The 16,607-nt window shown below is 33.2% G+C and overlaps 1 protein-coding gene across 1 annotated transcript in view; it reads right to left on the reverse strand.

The window, feature by feature from the left end:
- Nucleotides 1–1,312: 1,312 nt before the first annotated feature.
- The window catches only part of LOC150099281 (uncharacterized), a 109,487-nt gene continuing 94,192 nt past the window's right edge, over nt 1,313–16,607 (reverse strand). Inside the window, exons 10-11 of the mRNA XM_090404302.1 lie at nt 6,566–6,686; nt 1,313–1,580 (exon numbers count right to left, since the gene is read on the reverse strand). Coding sequence (XP_090260428.1) covers nt 6,587–6,686 — 100 coding nt within the window. The 3' untranslated portion in view covers nt 1,313–1,580; nt 6,566–6,586. The remainder of the gene's footprint in view (nt 1,581–6,565; nt 6,687–16,607) is intronic.

Here is a 16,607-nt window from a genome sequence, read left to right on the forward strand (position 1 = left end):
GTGTGATGAGATATTTGCATTTACCTGTTGTATCACTGATGGACAGTCACTTTTTGGTACTAAATCTGATGTATTATGTGACAATTTCATATCAGTAAACTTCTTTCTTGTAGATATGTTTGTTCTATCGCAATTTAAATCACCATTGGTCAACCTGCTCTTTTTTGGAGTACGATTTATACTGCTTCATTATATTCTCAATTTGAATATAATTGAGAATATAATGAAGTTGTTTATTTATTTATTTAAATAAACAACCAAGCAATTGATACAGCATGTTTTCTGAAAGAGTTATGCTATAAAAAAATTTCAAGGAAAATGCTAATGAAAAGTTCAGGGCTGCAAAGTGTTAGAAAATAAATTTTAACATTAACCAGTGTTATCAATTCCATAATCTATTTAAGCAGTTTAGATTACAATTTCCATGAATAATGAAATAATTTTCAAAATATGCAATTTTTATAACTTGGGTATGTTAGTAAACATATGTACTAATAAATATTTCTAATTTGTATCAACAATCATCTTTTTTTAATGTACACTCCATACAGAGGCGTAGCTAGGGAGGAGCGAGGGAGCAGTCCGCCCCGGGCAGCACTTTGAACCTTTGCAGTTAATTCTAAAATACAGTCTCGAGAACTCATTTTCAAATATTGTAATACTACTGCGAATTTTCCTCACAACTGCTTTAAGTGTTGCTAGTTGTGAGAGGAGTTTTTCTAAATAAAACTGATTAAGAATTACCTACATTACTATGAAATAGACTTCACCAATGTCATCAACGATTTTGCTAACAGAAAAACAAGAAAAATAACATTTTAGAATATTGAAATTAAAGTTTTACTTCAAAAATAAACATAGTGTTTTAATTTATTTCCTTATACATCGTTTTAACTTCTTGTAGTATTTTTGATGTGTAATGAGAGGGGCGGCAAATGCTCTAGCTACACCGCTGACTCCATACATGTAACAAGCAGATGGAAGGATTGATGTGATATGAAGATATGTACAGCCTTACATTTTTGTCATACCCTGATTATAATCTAATAGAATACTGTATATTCAACCAAATCACTTAACTTCCACCTGGAAGTCAAAAGATGCAATCATTTTATAACCTTTTCTTCAAAACATTAAAATTTCTAACTACTATACCACTTTCTTTTATATACTGGAGGCAAAATGCTCCTTTTGTTTTCTCTAAACGGCATTAAAATTCATCACTATTATACACTTCAAGATACAAAAAATCTTTCTTTGTCAAGTCATAACTTTCCTTTCTTTAAAAATTGCAACTTTTACTTCTCTTTATACAGCTTTATATACAAATAAAATATATGTCTTTGAAAGACCAAAAAAATAAATGTTTCCAATGCACAAGTGTTATAAACTTTTTTTTTTTTTTTTTTTTTTTTTTTTGTGGGCCAGTAAATTATACATTCATGTCCAAACCATCACATTATCGCAAGATGAAGAGCATCACAAAGGAAGAACTCAGCAATTTCCTGTACAAGGAAGGTAACTTGTTTCCATGTATTACTCTTTACTGCTGGCATCACAGAACAACTTTGCTTATTTACCTAGATAAAAGCTACTGTATTAACATATTGATTAAGCAATAAATTTCATGCAATTTGTAAGGCCAAAATAATTTGTGAGTGATATGTTATAAAAAGATGCACAGTGTAAAGTTATATGGCTAACATTAAGCAGTATAAAGTTCAGATTTACACATTGTTTTCAAAATTTATAAAGCAATATAAAAACAATTTTTATATTGTTTTTCATCCATTTTATAAATTCTATAATTCATTCTATAAGATTAATGCATCTCTAGCTATTACAGCAATTTCAGTTTACTTTTGTTTAGTTTAATTTTAGATTTTGACAAATTTTATAACTAATTTGTCACAGTAATTATTTAATTTTGTTAAAGACTTGTAACAGATTTAATTAAAAGGATAATGTTATCTGCATAAAGCAGTAACTAAATATTTTCTATTTGAATACTAGTTTTAATATAACTTCACTTATGTGGTCCATACAGCTTATTAAATAACTGGAGATAACATACAACTGCCTTACCTTATGGCTCACTTAGCATCAAACCATTTTCCTGTGCATCCTTCAATTCTAACTACTACCTAATATGAACTATTGTATAATCTATGTACTGCTCTGTTTACAAAGCAGTAAATATGTATACTTTATACAGATTCAGTGTTTTGAATAGTTTTTCCCCTTGTTATTTTCATGACTATCTGATTTGGCATTTTCTCAAGAGTGCTTGCATAAATTTTACTTGAAGTAAAGGAAATCAATGTGAAATTTTTGCATTCAATTTTATTTCCCTTTTAGGTCATTTCAAGTAAAATCACTGCAGCAGGTGGGGGGGATGAAGTTGCATAATTTTTGATTCTGATGTGCATCCACCTCTTAATCCTTTAAGTAAAGGATTTTTTTCTTCTTTCCCTGGCATCCCATTAAGGATGGTGGCCACTTATTTGGTAAATCCACACAATTTTTAATTTTGGAGGGTTTTAAAATTAAACACAATTTCCAGATTGCCCAATTCTGTTTATTTATTTATTTTTATGCCATTTTAATGCACAAGGTATGTAACTTCTTTATTTCTTATTTGCATTTTCAGATGAACTAACTTCTTTTTCAAAATAGCAGTCACCTGCTTGAAGTGTTCTGAGTACTCTTCTCCCCCAGTTTTGTACTCAACCTATGAAATGTGAAGATGTAGAGAATGTGTTGTTTTTTTAGATTTTGCCATTTAGGCTGGAACCAACTTATCCACAATAAGAATGAAAGTTAGTTTAAATACATTATGTTACTGTACAAACATTTCACCGTACATTGTGTAGAGCATTGCTGGCTAAAGGAACAAGAAAGTAAACATTCCGAGGTAGTTAGATATCATTATGCGGAAAAATGAACATCTAGACACTGGTGCACATATGCTACAGATTAAAACAATACACTATTAGGAAACATAGTACAGAAGGCAATTTTAAGTAGACGAATTTCATTGCCTGGCAGGACACCCCACACCGCTTGAAAGTGTTAAGCAGTTTAAATTTTTTTATATCATTCCCACATACAAGAACCCATAAGGTCTATAGTAAATTAATGCCATATGTGGACAGGGGGTTAAGATAAAAGCAATCTGTTGATATTCCCTTTTGAAGAGCTAAAAGTTGTAGTCATTGTAAAATACACTATGGGAAAGGCTGGTCCAGAGAACAGAGGTAAATAGAATGAAAGACAAATGGGAGTAGCAGAGTAGGTTAGTCAGCAATTCAACTGTAAAAGGATGATGGGTAGCTGTTGCCCATGTTATTGTAGGTTAGTGTGAAAATATCTGTAGAAGAGGCAAATGCAGAAACTGACTAATTGTGATCAGGGGTTTTCGATACAGCAAATTGCCTTCTTTTGGAAAGCATCAACACAAACAACAGATTGACAACTGTTCCAAATGATTTCTCATGGAGACATGTGATTTATGTAAGTCAGGTAACAACAATAATACTCATTTCTTTTCCCATCTTCTTTTCATGTTTGGCTCAATGGCATGTCATGACCAAATAACTTGGTATCTTAGAAACTCAATTACTGCTTATGATTTTGGTGGGGAGGGAGGTTAATTGTTATGAATCACATATACTTCTGTTTGCTTTGCCTACTTTGCAGGGTTAAAAACAGTTCCCAGGACAGGAAAACACTTGATTCTCCATACAAGACTGGCAAAACCCACCGTTACTTGAAAAACCCTGATAAAAATGCATGTCTTAGACAAGATTCAAATGCATGTTGTTCCAACAAAAGGGTATTGTTGATACTGACTGAGTTATGGAGACTCCATTTCTTTTGCAACAATTCAAAATTTTACTATACATATAACAATTTTGTGATACCAAGTTGTTATATATATATATATATATATATATATATATATTAGAATTTCACAAGGTTTTACATTTTATAAGGTTATAAACTTGTAAATTATGCTCTCTCTCTCTTACTGCTTAATTTTTAAAGTCAGATATACCCCATTAGATTTTTTTTTTTTTTTTATATTTAAATTCAAAATGAATCTCTTCACTCTTTAAATATCAGCTTCCAGCATAATCTACTATATGTAAGTAACAAGAAAGGGAAATGATTGAGGTATTCGAAATTATACCTCAAGAAACTAAGCTATAAGGCTAGTTAGCAGTCGATTGAAGTATTGTTGGTCTGTCTGTTATGCAAGATGAAATACTAAAGTTTCCAGGAGAAAAAAAAAACTTCATAATGGCTCTATGTTCTGGGTGAAACTGAACTTCCTGATTGCAATGCAGTCAAATTTTTAATATATAAGGATTAAAAATAGTTTGTTATAGATAAAACATGACAGTAAATTTCTTTTAGAATAGCAATGAGGTTTCTGCCAGGACGTTTTTTAGATAGTTTATTATGAGCAAGTTTGCTATAACTGTGTAATAAAAAGTGACTATATAATGTAAATATTATTAAACTAGGCAGCAGTTAAGTTTGCTCTAAACTCACAGTATATGTCATCCTTTTGCAATTTAGGATTTACAGAAACATTTTGACTTACCAGATTACTTACCTACTTTCACTTACTATGTACAATTTTGGTTAAAGCAACAAACGCTATGAGGCCAATATATTACATATTTTCCATGGTTGGCAGATTGGCCTATTTTTCAAAGATGAATAAGCATTTCTGGGAGGTAAAACCTTGTCACCTCTATATGACTACTCAACTTAAACTTATCTTCAGCTGAAAGCCCATATCAAGGTTACTAACATTCTACAGATTCAAACCCAGGTCTTCTTATCAAATTAAAAATGACATGTCTTCACAACTATATTATGAAGGTGGAAAAGTTATAACAAATTATCTCTTGAATCAGAAATTGCTTTTTTTTTTTTTTTTTAATTCCTCAGTAAAAAACATTTGCCATTTGACCAATAGATGGCAAAGGATTTTTGGGACAAAGTTTATTATTTTTATGGCTATTTAGCCTATTTTTGTTTAGAAGTACCCTTTTTTATAATGTCATTGGCTTTTTACTCAAATTTTAGGGCATTACTGGTGTTTTGTATGGACAGATATATGAAGAATATATAGGAAGAAAAACTGGACATATCTTTGTGGCAAGTTGCTGGCTGTCTTCTTTTTCAGTGGCATCCTGGCATATGACCTGAACGGAAAGGGGGGGTCGGAAAAGTGAGATTTGAGAGATGTGGGAGAATTACTGGTGAGGCAAGAGGTATGCAAACGTTTTTTTTTGTAAAACACGTTTTTTTTTAATATTTTTTAAATTATTAAAAAGATTAAAGAGAAAAATAATATCCTTCTCTCTGATCTCATCCCATAACATCCTTCTCATTCCCCAAAAATTTCTATGTTCGCCTCCATCCCAATGTATTCTCTGCCCACCTTTAATAATTTAAAGAATATAAAATAACTCTGGTTTTCAAAAAAAGTTTGCATACCTCTTGCCTCACCAATAATTCTCCCACATCTTTCAAACCCCACTTTTCTGACCCCCCCCCCTTCTGTTCAGGTCATACTTCCTTCCTTCAACAACGAATGTATATCGCCATGCACTGGGATGCGACTGAAAAAGAAGACAGCCAGCAACATCCCACAAAGGTATGTCCGATTTTTCTTCCTATATATTCTTCATATATCTCTCCATATAAAACATCAGTAATGCCCTAAAATTTGAGTAAAAAGCCAGTGACATCATAAAAAAGGGTACTCATAAACAAAAATAGGCTAAATAGCCATAAAAATAATATTTACTTAGAGGAGTAACATGGGAATTTTCCCAGAAATAACACCTACAAAGTTTATTGTTTTCTTATTATTATAGAAATAATGACCAACATTTTATTAAATATCTAAAGTTTATTATTAATTCTACATTATTTATGTCTCAACTGCAAAACAGACGTTGGAAGATGTTGCAATCTTATTAAAGAACACTAGCTGTAGATAATTTCCATAGCTCAGTGTAAGAGCACCACCTACACTACTTATTGAATGCCTGAAGTTGCTTGAAAAAAAAGTAACCATGTTTGGTCTTTAGAGCAGGGTTTCTAGTTTATCCAGTACATAGCCAATCCATGATTCTAATGTGTGATAAGTTTACAACCTGCTGTATGTACATAAAATAAGACACTTGGCATTTTTTTTTTATGAGCATCCCATCCACAAAAGATTATAAATCTATCACATTAGTACCTGGATGAGCCAAGAATGATCTCATGTAGAGATTACACTAGTTGATAAAAATCCTCTACCATCTAAAAAGATATTCAAATATGCATGCCACACCAGTGACTATAGACTTGGCTAACCAGGCTAGCAAGATTTTCTCATTCCTACTTAATGTTTACTTGAGGAGACCACATAAGTAATGAAATTAAAACAACAAATGGTTAGTTTCCCTCAATTGTTTAATGTATACTCGTATACTGTTTCATAAGTAAAAAGCTATAATGATTACAAAATTTGAAAATTAAGAAGAAGAATACTTACATTTAACTACAAATCCTACAGTCACCTATCTGGATCCATATCATCAAAGGTATGAGATGTCATTTTCTCTATCTCAGATATAAGCTGTTCTGTTTCTAAGTAAAATTCAGTTTCAGGAACACTGCAAATGATATGGAAAGTAATATAAGCAATAAAGTGCAAGAAATTTATATATATTACAATATAAATAATTAAATCAGAAACAACTTAAACATATAAGACTAACAATTCTTTAGGAATTGTTAGTCATCATCAGTTGCATCTTCAATGTACCCTCAAGGGATGTACAGGATATGATAGTAATACATGAAAAATTTACATCATCATTACTAACTTCCTATCTACAATTTTCCTCCAAATCAGTCTGTCAAGACCCCAACACTATCAGATCCAACATTTCTATCGTCTAAGGCACTTTGTACCGTATCAATCCACCTATATCTTGGTCTTCCTCCATGTCGTTTTCCTGCCAACCTGGCAGAGAACACTTGTTTTGCTAATCTTTCCTCTCCCATTCTATTTAAGTGACTATACCACCTGAGATTAGCTCTGCTAACGCATTCCTGGATGCTGACAATGTCAAGTTCTTTCCTAACATCCTCGTTTCCAACATGATATTGCCACTGATGCCATCTGTTCATGCCTCTAATCTTTCTCAGGACTCTCATATCTGTGATCTCTAGTCTTTGGTCAAGTGTTTTACTTCTAAACCAGTTCTCAGATCCATAATTTAAAACTGGTTTGAACACTGTCTTGTATACAGCTAATTTAGTGTTCCGACTAATTTCTCTCTTATTCCATATGAATTCATTCAACTGATATCCTACCATACCAGCTTTGTTGATTCTGTTGTCTATTTCTATTTAATATACCATCTTCACTAAAAAATCGTGCCTAAGTAGCTGAAATGTTTTACTTGTTCCACAGGTTTTCCGTTCACAATGCAGTTGACATTTTCAATGATTCTGCCTATTTTCATTGTCTTTGTCTTTTTATTGCTGACATTCATACCATATCTATTACAACAGTTATTCAATTTAGTCAGGGAATCTTGCAGATTTGTAGAGGATTTATTTAGAAGTATAACATCATCTGCATAAAGCAAAGAGCTGACATTAACATCTCCAATTTTGATATCAGGTTTAATACCACTTTCCTTCATAATGTGATCCATATAGATAATGAATAACAGATGGGATAATGAACATCCTTGTCTCACACAAGATTTAACATTAAACCATCTCCCTGTACTTCCTTCAATTCTAACTAATGACTTACAACTCAAATAAAGACTTAAGTATTGCTTAATATAAGGCCCCATTGACACCATATAATTGTAGCGTTTTGAATAGCTTCTCTCTTGGCACCTTGCCATATGCCTTTTATAGATTGACAAAACTTAAATACAGATCTTTGTTATATTCCCATGATTTCTCTACTATTTATCATAAAGTAAAGATCTGATCCTGACAGCATTTATTTGGCTTGAATCCAGCTTGTTCTTCACCAACTTTTCTTCCACAACTCTTCTCAACTGTTTCTCAAGTATACTTATATAAATTTTAACAGGAACACTAAGTAGAGAAATACCTCTGTAATTCTTACATTCAGTTTTATTTCCTTTTTATATATGGGTACTAAGACAACAGTACTCCAATCATCAGGAATTTGTCCTTCTGTCCAGGCTTTTTGAACTATGCAGTGCAGCCACTGTAAGACTTTTATACCACCATACTTCAGCATTTCTGGTCGAATATCACTATTTCAAGCCTTATATGGCTTTTTCTACTTCAAGTATGGATATGTATTCCTGACTGTATGCCTGCTGAGTGTTTTTTACCACTGTGCTATCACTGCTTGTTTCATTTAGCAATTTTTCGAAGTAATTACTCCATACTTCAAAAATATCTTTTTCTCCCATTTTCATGTCACCTTTATCATCTAACTCCTTTTACAGCACTATTTCCTCCATTTCTAAGCTTCTTCGACAACCTCCAGAATATCTTGTCACCTTCTTGATATTTATTTTCTATGTTCTTACCAAAGTGTTCCTGTGACTTTTGTTTAGCTAGTTTTACACAGTATTTAGCTTTCTTACATTTGTCTCTGTATTCTCTAAGAGCAAAAGCTGACATATTTGACAGGAACTTTTGATATGCTTTCTTCTTTTCCTTCACTGCCTCTTTAACTTCCTGAGTCCACCATGGATTTCTGATTTTTCTATCCTTGCAGACAACCTCATCACATGCCTCTATGGATGAATCAATCAGTGTTTTCTTCAGGGCTTGCCACTGAATCTCCAAGGTTTGGTTCCTGTTCTCAAACTCTTTCATTTTTTCTTCAATAACCTTTGTGTATTTTAGTCTACAGTTCACATCTGAGAGCTACTCAACTTTCATTCGCTTTAAAACTTTCTTCCATTATTTTTTTCAATATGAAATTTAATTTTATACTGCTCAAGACTAAATAGTGATCACTTCCAATTTCAAATCCTCTGTACACTCTGCTGTCCTGCACCAGGGAGAAAACATCACTATCAACAATAACATAGTCAATGAGACTTTTCTTATTCCTTGCCTCTTCTCTCCATGTGAATTTGTGCACATTTTTATGTTGGAACATGGTGTTAGTAATAATCGTGTCCATGTCCTGAGCGGAAATCCAACAAGTATTTGCCTATTATGATCAGCTTAGCTCTTTTCTCCAAATTTTCCCAAAACATTTTTGTATGTCTGACAATCATTTCCTACTCTGCTATTTAGATCCCCAACAAGGACCAACTTTTCCTTTTTCATTGTGTCAGTTGCTTTCTCTAAAGTCTCAAAAAATTCTGCCATTTCTACCTTAGTAAAACCTTCTGTGGGACACAAATAAGTCTCATTGTCTAGTTCCACATTCTGATATTTGCCCACATCACTCTCTACTTGAGACTACCTGCCATTCAAGAAGATTAGCCTCATATTTAATGTTGAATACTATGGCTGCTCCTTCTTTTCCTTTATTGTCATTGCCTGAATATAACATTTTGTATTTATTGCTCAGAAAGATTTCACCAGTTTTTGTCTTTTTTGTTTTGGTCACCCCTATTATGTCAATCTGGTACTTATCTAATTCCTCAGCTAGCTCCGTTTGTTTGCCATTCAGGCTTCTTATGTTGATAGTACCGATCTTTAACTTTGGTGATGTTGAGTTAAAGATCGGTACAGATTTGTTCCAGTAGCTGACTTTTTGCTGTTTGCCCTGGTTCCCCTGGCGAAAACAACGGGGGCCTTGTTGAACCCGGGCAACGCCCCAGCCAGCATGGAATTTTGTCATGATGTACCATCATTTTGCATTTTGGTTTAAGTTAATAAGAATACAATTTGGTCAGCTAAATCCCAAATTGCTAGCCCATCCTCGTTCGTTCTGTATCCAGGTAGATACCCAGCAGGGTACACCACAAGAAGGTGAGGATTGGACATTAGCTCAGAAGCCCTGGTCGGTTCTCTGCATTCCTTTAAAGGCTATGTGGAGGTCTCCTCTCAGTTATACAGCTTTGATCCTTAAGCACCTCAGAACTGTTAGTCTGTTATTTTTATTATGTTTTATGCATTTGAAAGTGTGCACAAAATATTACTAAGACAGAATTATCAATAAACACTATCAAGATTTTTCTAAAATTTTTTTATGTATCTGCTGAGGTGAGTAAATAAAAACTTGTTTTGCTATTAACTCTGTCTAAGCTTATAGTTATCCATTAGAAAAACATTCCCTCAGATATACACTGATTTTTTTTTAAAGAACTCTTCTTACACTTAGTTGATATCATAACCAGCAGTCAAAGAATTTTTAAAGATGTTGGTTGCAACTAATTCTTGATTGTCAAAAAAGATACTAGCAGAAGTTGATCACAAGCTGCAGATTTTCAATTGTCAGTGATCAGATGACTGCATTTTTTTCAATCACTGGTTATGAAGAAACATAATTAACAGGAAATTATAGCTTATAGAATTTAAAATGAAGAAAAATTTCATTTCATACTTAAGTTAATGGATTGTAACATGAATTACATATATCACATTTAAAATGTTAATTTTAGAATACACCTAAACCTCTTTTTATGTGAATTTTTTTTATGCGATTTTTATTCATTTTACGCGACCAACCTAAAGTCTAAGTTAGGAAAAAATCCGTAATTCAAGAAAATTCTGAGAATTTTGTAGAATTACATTCTCGTTTCAATTAAGAAAATTCTGAGAATTTTGTAGAATATTCCCAATAAATGAAATAAATTGGGAATTCCCCGAATTACAGTACATAATTGACTGCGCATAAAAAAGCAGTTCTTAGCAGTTTGAATTTGGTGTTTGAGTAGACAATACAGTTAGAGCATTTTCTGCATTTGCTTTTATTAAGTGAAATCAAAATAAAAATCGCGTTATAAAATTAAGAAATAATAAATGGTAAGCTATATGTAATTTTCAAACTTTCATTTCATTAACAGAAGACTTTAATCCAGCCCTCACATGATGTTGCTGATAACCAAAAAAAAAAAAGGAAAGCCATTTCTTTGGATATAAAAATTCAAATTTCATACTGGGGAAGGTGCGACGGCTGTGGGTAAGCATTTTGAAGTCTGTGAATCAACTGTCAGATCTATAAAGAAAAATGAAGAGGCTATTAGAAAAGTGGTATGTTCTGGTACAAAATCGAGTGCGAAATTATCATCATACATAAGAGATGTTGTTCTAGAAAAGGCCGAAAGCTTTTAGTAGATAGAAGATAATGTACAAAAAAGAATGCCAGTTGAAGGAAATTCCATCAAGCAATCAGCATTGAGATTTTATGAACAGATTAAAAAACTGCAGCCAGATACTTTATCTCAATCGAGAAAAAAATATGAATTTCATGCAAGCAATGGTTGGCTGGCTAAGTTTATTAAAAGACATGCTCTTCATAATATAAAAATTAAAGGTGAAATGGCTTCTGCTGACGAAACAGCTGCTAAAGCATTTCCACAAAAACTTGCTAAAATAATTGAAGATGGAGGTTACACTCGTGAACAAGTTTGGAATATGGATGAAACCGGCCTTTTCTGGAAAAAAAAATGCCAAACAGAACTTGCGTATCAAAAATGTATAAAACTGTTGATGGTTCAAAGCAGCAAAGGATCGCATAACACTCCTATTTTGCTCGAACGCTTTAGGAGATCGGATGTTAAAACCACTGCTCATAAATCGATCATTAAGACCACGGCCAATGAAAGGCGTAGGTTTTCAAAAATTGCCAGTTCATTGGATGGCCAATGAAAAAGCTTGGGTGACCATTGATATTTTCACAAGTGGTTCCACAAACATTTTGCACCAGAAGTTAGATGCTATTTGAATGACAAGGTCTCAAATTTAAAGTGCTTTTAATTCTTGATAATACACCTGGTCATCCTGCCATAGAACACCCAAATGTGCAATTTTTTTTTCTGTCGCCCAATACCACATCATTGCTACAACCTCTAGATCAGGGTATAATTGCGACTTTTAAAACATATTATGTCAGACGAACATTTCAGTACGTTTTGAACAAGTTAAATGATGATGAAACACTGTCAGTTATGGATGTGTGGAAAAAAATTTCAATTATGGATTGTATTGATCAGGTTCGATTATCGTTATCTGAATTGAGACCAGAAACTATGAATGCATGCTGGAAAGCTATTTGGCCCGCATGTGTTAAAGAGAATGCTCCTGTTCCCTTCAATCATACTGCAGAATTCTCCAATATAATAAATTTAGCATGTGAAATTGGCAGAGAAGGATTCAATGATCTTACGTCGGCAGATATCGAAGAATTGTTAATTGATAAACCTCTTGGCGAAATAGTGGAGATTATTTCTGAGACTCCTGAAAGTGAAGAAGTTAATGATAATGATCAAAATAATCCTACTTTTACTGGTGATATAATTAAAGAAGGTCTTAAACTAGCCAGTAATTTAGGCAATTATTTTGCCCAACATGATCCAAATGAAGAACGTGCTGGGAAGTTTTCACATGATCTTAAGTTGTTAATGTCTTCATACAGAGAATTATATTGCGACTTATCTAAAGCATCAACACAGCGATTAATAACTGAGTTCATGCTTAAAACTACTGAAACAACCAGTGGTACTTTTGTTCAAGACATAAAAGAAGAATTCCATAAGTTGAGGTGGAAATCGATGACGATAATACCATATCTAGTAGTTCTAGTGATATCACGGTCTCACAAAAACGAAAGCTTTTGCGTTTATTGTCAGAAACTGATAGCGAATAACAATTTTTTTAATAGAATCCTTAGCAAACAACTAAAATGAATGTTTTTTTTAAAGTTATTAAAATTCATTATATGTATGTGTGTTCTCCATGAAATGTAAATAAAACTCTTATGATCCTAACGAATTTAATGTTTGTTTTTTTCATTATTTTGCTTATATTTCAGGTTTGGAACCACTCTTCACTTTTTCTATGGAGTCAGTTCTTTTTACGCATATTCTATTTACGAGAAATTTTTAGGAACATATCTATCGCATAAAAAGAGGTTTAGGTGTATATATAAACTGAAATAATCAAATCAAAAATGTGTCATTATTACTTGCCATTAAAGAAATGAAAAGGAAAGAGTGGTAAAAACGTTTAAAAAAAAATTGTCATTTCAACAGTATATGTGATATACCCATCTCATAATGGGTAATGGAAGCCCTGAAATAAGTTTCCATTACATTATTCTGAGCAACACTACACTAGTTGATAAAAAACTAGTGTTTTATCAACTTCTTGGACCTGGAGTGGCTTGACAAAATGTCACGTTTGGTCTCTAGAGTAGGTTTTCTGGACTGTCTGACCCTTAACACACTCAAAGTACAATGTGTAAATTAAATGCCTTTTATGAACAAGATTCACATTTATAAAAAATTCTGGCAGTCAAGGGATGTGTGTCCAGTAAGAGTGGATTCTCCTACTGGAAAAATGAGAAGCCATTCAGAAGAAGCAAATGAGAAGCATTTCTCTTACTCAGTATCAAAACTAATCTGATACCAAGTAAAAGAAATTAGCCAAAATATGAAAATAGCATACACATGACAGATTCAAATCAATTTTAACTTATGGATTACAGAATCAGCATACAAATAAAAGAGGTGATTAAAGACAGTTGATTAGAAGGTATCAATGGCTGAACCATATTAAAAATTAAGATATTAGAATATAACTTCACATTATTATTACATATCCAAGGAGTCCAAAGACTCATCGAGGGGGAGGGACCCATTCTACAGCTCCCTCTCTCCACCAACCACAGAGAACTGCATCATCTACACCAACAGTATCTAATGTCGACCACCACCACTAGTATTTTCACAGACAATTACAAGCACCCATGCCCATGGCAGGATTCGAACCCGCAGCCTATTGGCTGGAGAGTGCATACGCTAACCTCTTGGCCAACTAGGCTGGCTTCAAGAATTCAAGAATGTGTTAGTGAAACAAAATTAATCTAAGATGACATGATCTAACAGAATGGGAACATGAAAGAATAATCAATAGTGTTTTTTTTTTTTTTTGCCTTTCATTGGAAAGACTTGTAATCTGAATCATGCGTACGACACAAGAAAAACCTGACAAAATATTTAACTGAAAGTGACTTAGCCAGTCTATACAGAGATGGCAGTCCTAACACAAAACAGACAATCAGATAAAGAATACACACTAGGTTGAAGTCACATGTTAGAACCTAATACATTAAAAGGAAGATGAAAAATAAATAACAGCCTGTAATGTTTTTTTTTTACTGCCCAAAGAGAAAAAAGGCAGAGTTCTAATACAGCCAACTCACTTTTTGGAAATTAATGGACAGCCAGTCTCCATCTTTAATCATTGCAAAAAGCAAAACCCATGGCTATCAATGATTTTAGAGACATAGCATATAACTGCTGCCATCCTATGGTTCTGAACTAATTGGTACTGTGTGGAACAGGGCAAGTCAATTTTTTATGAGATGTGGGGGTAAAAATCTGAGTTTCCAACAGAAAAAAAATTAACTGGCTTGCATTAAAGACTTGCTAACACAGGGAATGGTAAAAAAGAAATGCTTAGGAAAAGTTCTTTTCAGTAACTGGAATTGAACCTACTTATAATGTTCTTATAAACAACTTTGCAAATTACATAGTAAAAATTTATATAGAATTTAATTTCAAAACTCCAATATATTTCATTCAAAGTTACGTGTACTTCGTCAGGGAGACAAACCATTAACTACATTCAAATGATGAATTGCAAAAATGAGTCATAATTTATACACATATTAGCTTGTTGTCTCAGTCACAGCTGAAGTACACGATACTACACTATTAGAGTTCAAAGGAAGAATAGAAAAAGTTGCATGAATAAAAAAAAAAAATATATATATATATTTAAAAACGCCTGTGAACAGATAATAGTGATCACTTCCCAAAACTTGGATATTGGCATACAGTCTGATTGGTTCATGTTCAGAAAATTTCATAGTTTTACATTTCTAGGAAAAGACTATTGAATTTAAACTTGCTGAAATGAAGATGTTTAGTCTGATTCCAAAAATCTAATACAGTCTTGATGTTCTTCAATTCTAATCAATGCAAAACAACCAGTCTGTCCAAAATAACAAAGATGGTATGAGCAGGGTACTCGATAGACACTTGTTAAGGAAAGCGGTGGTAATGCATCCTTTGTCATCATCATCATCAAATTCCTGCCATGTACCCTCAAGGGGTGTACAGGATATGACAGTACTACATGAAAAAAATTACATCATTACTAACTTCCTATCTACAATTTTCCTCCAAATCAGTCTGTTACTTGTCAAGACTACAACATTATCAGATCTTATATTTCTATCGTCTAAGGCACTTTGTACCGTATCAATCCACCTATATCTTGGTCTTCCTCTGGGTTGTTTTCCTGCCAACCTGGCAGAGAACACTTGTTTTGCTAATCTTTCCTCTCCCATTCTATTTAAGTGACCATACCACGTGAGATTAGCTCTGCTAACACATTCCTGGATGCTGACAATGTCAAGTTCTTTCCAAATATCCTCATTTTTAATATGATATTGCCATTGATGTCATCTGTTCACGCCTCTAATCTTTCTCAGGACTCTCATATCTGCGGTCTCTAGTCTTTGGTCAAGTGTTTTACTTCTGACCCAGCTCTCAGATCCATAAGTTAAAACTGGTTTGAACACCGTCTTGTATACAGCTAATTTAGTGTTCCGACTAATTTCTCTCTTATTCCATATGAATTTATTCAATTGACTTCCCACCATACCAGCTTTGCTGATTCTGTTGTCTATTTCTATATTTAATTTACCATCTTCAGTAAAAATCGTGCCTAAGTAGCTGAAATGTTTTACTTGTTCCACAGGTTCTCCATTCACAACACAGTTGACATTTTCAATGATTCTGCCTATTTTCATTGTCTTTGTCTTTTTATTGCTGACCTTCATACCATATCTATTACAACAGCTATTCAATTTAGTCAGAGAATCTTGCAGACTTGTAGCGGATTTATTTAGAAGTATAACATCATCCGCATAAAGCAAAGAGCTGACATTAACATCTCCAATTTTGATATCAGGTTTAATACCACATTCCTTCATAATGTGATCCATATAGATCATGAATAACAGAGGGGATAACGTACATCCTTGTTTCACACCAGATTTAACATTAAACAATCTTCCTGTACTTCCTTCAATTCTAACTGCTGACTTACAACTCAAATAAAGACTAAGTATTGCTTGATATAATGCCCCATTGACACCATATAACTGCAGCGTATTGAATAGCTTCTCTCTTGGCACCTTGTCATATGCCTTTTCCAGATCGACAAAACTTAAATGCAGATCTTTGTTATATTCCCATGCTTTCTCGACTATTTGTCATAAAGTGAAGATCTGATCCTGACAGCGTCTATTTGGCCTGAATCCAGCTTGTTCTTCACCAAGCTTTTCTTCCACAATTCTTCTCAACCGTTTCTCAAGTATACTTGCATAGATC

This window comes from Typopeltis vanoorti, chromosome 14 (assembly GCF_054136105.1).
Source record: "Typopeltis vanoorti isolate ZY-2024b chromosome 14, IOZ_Tvanoo_1.0, whole genome shotgun sequence".
Classification (NCBI taxonomy): domain Eukaryota; kingdom Metazoa; phylum Arthropoda; class Arachnida; order Uropygi; family Thelyphonidae; genus Typopeltis; species Typopeltis vanoorti.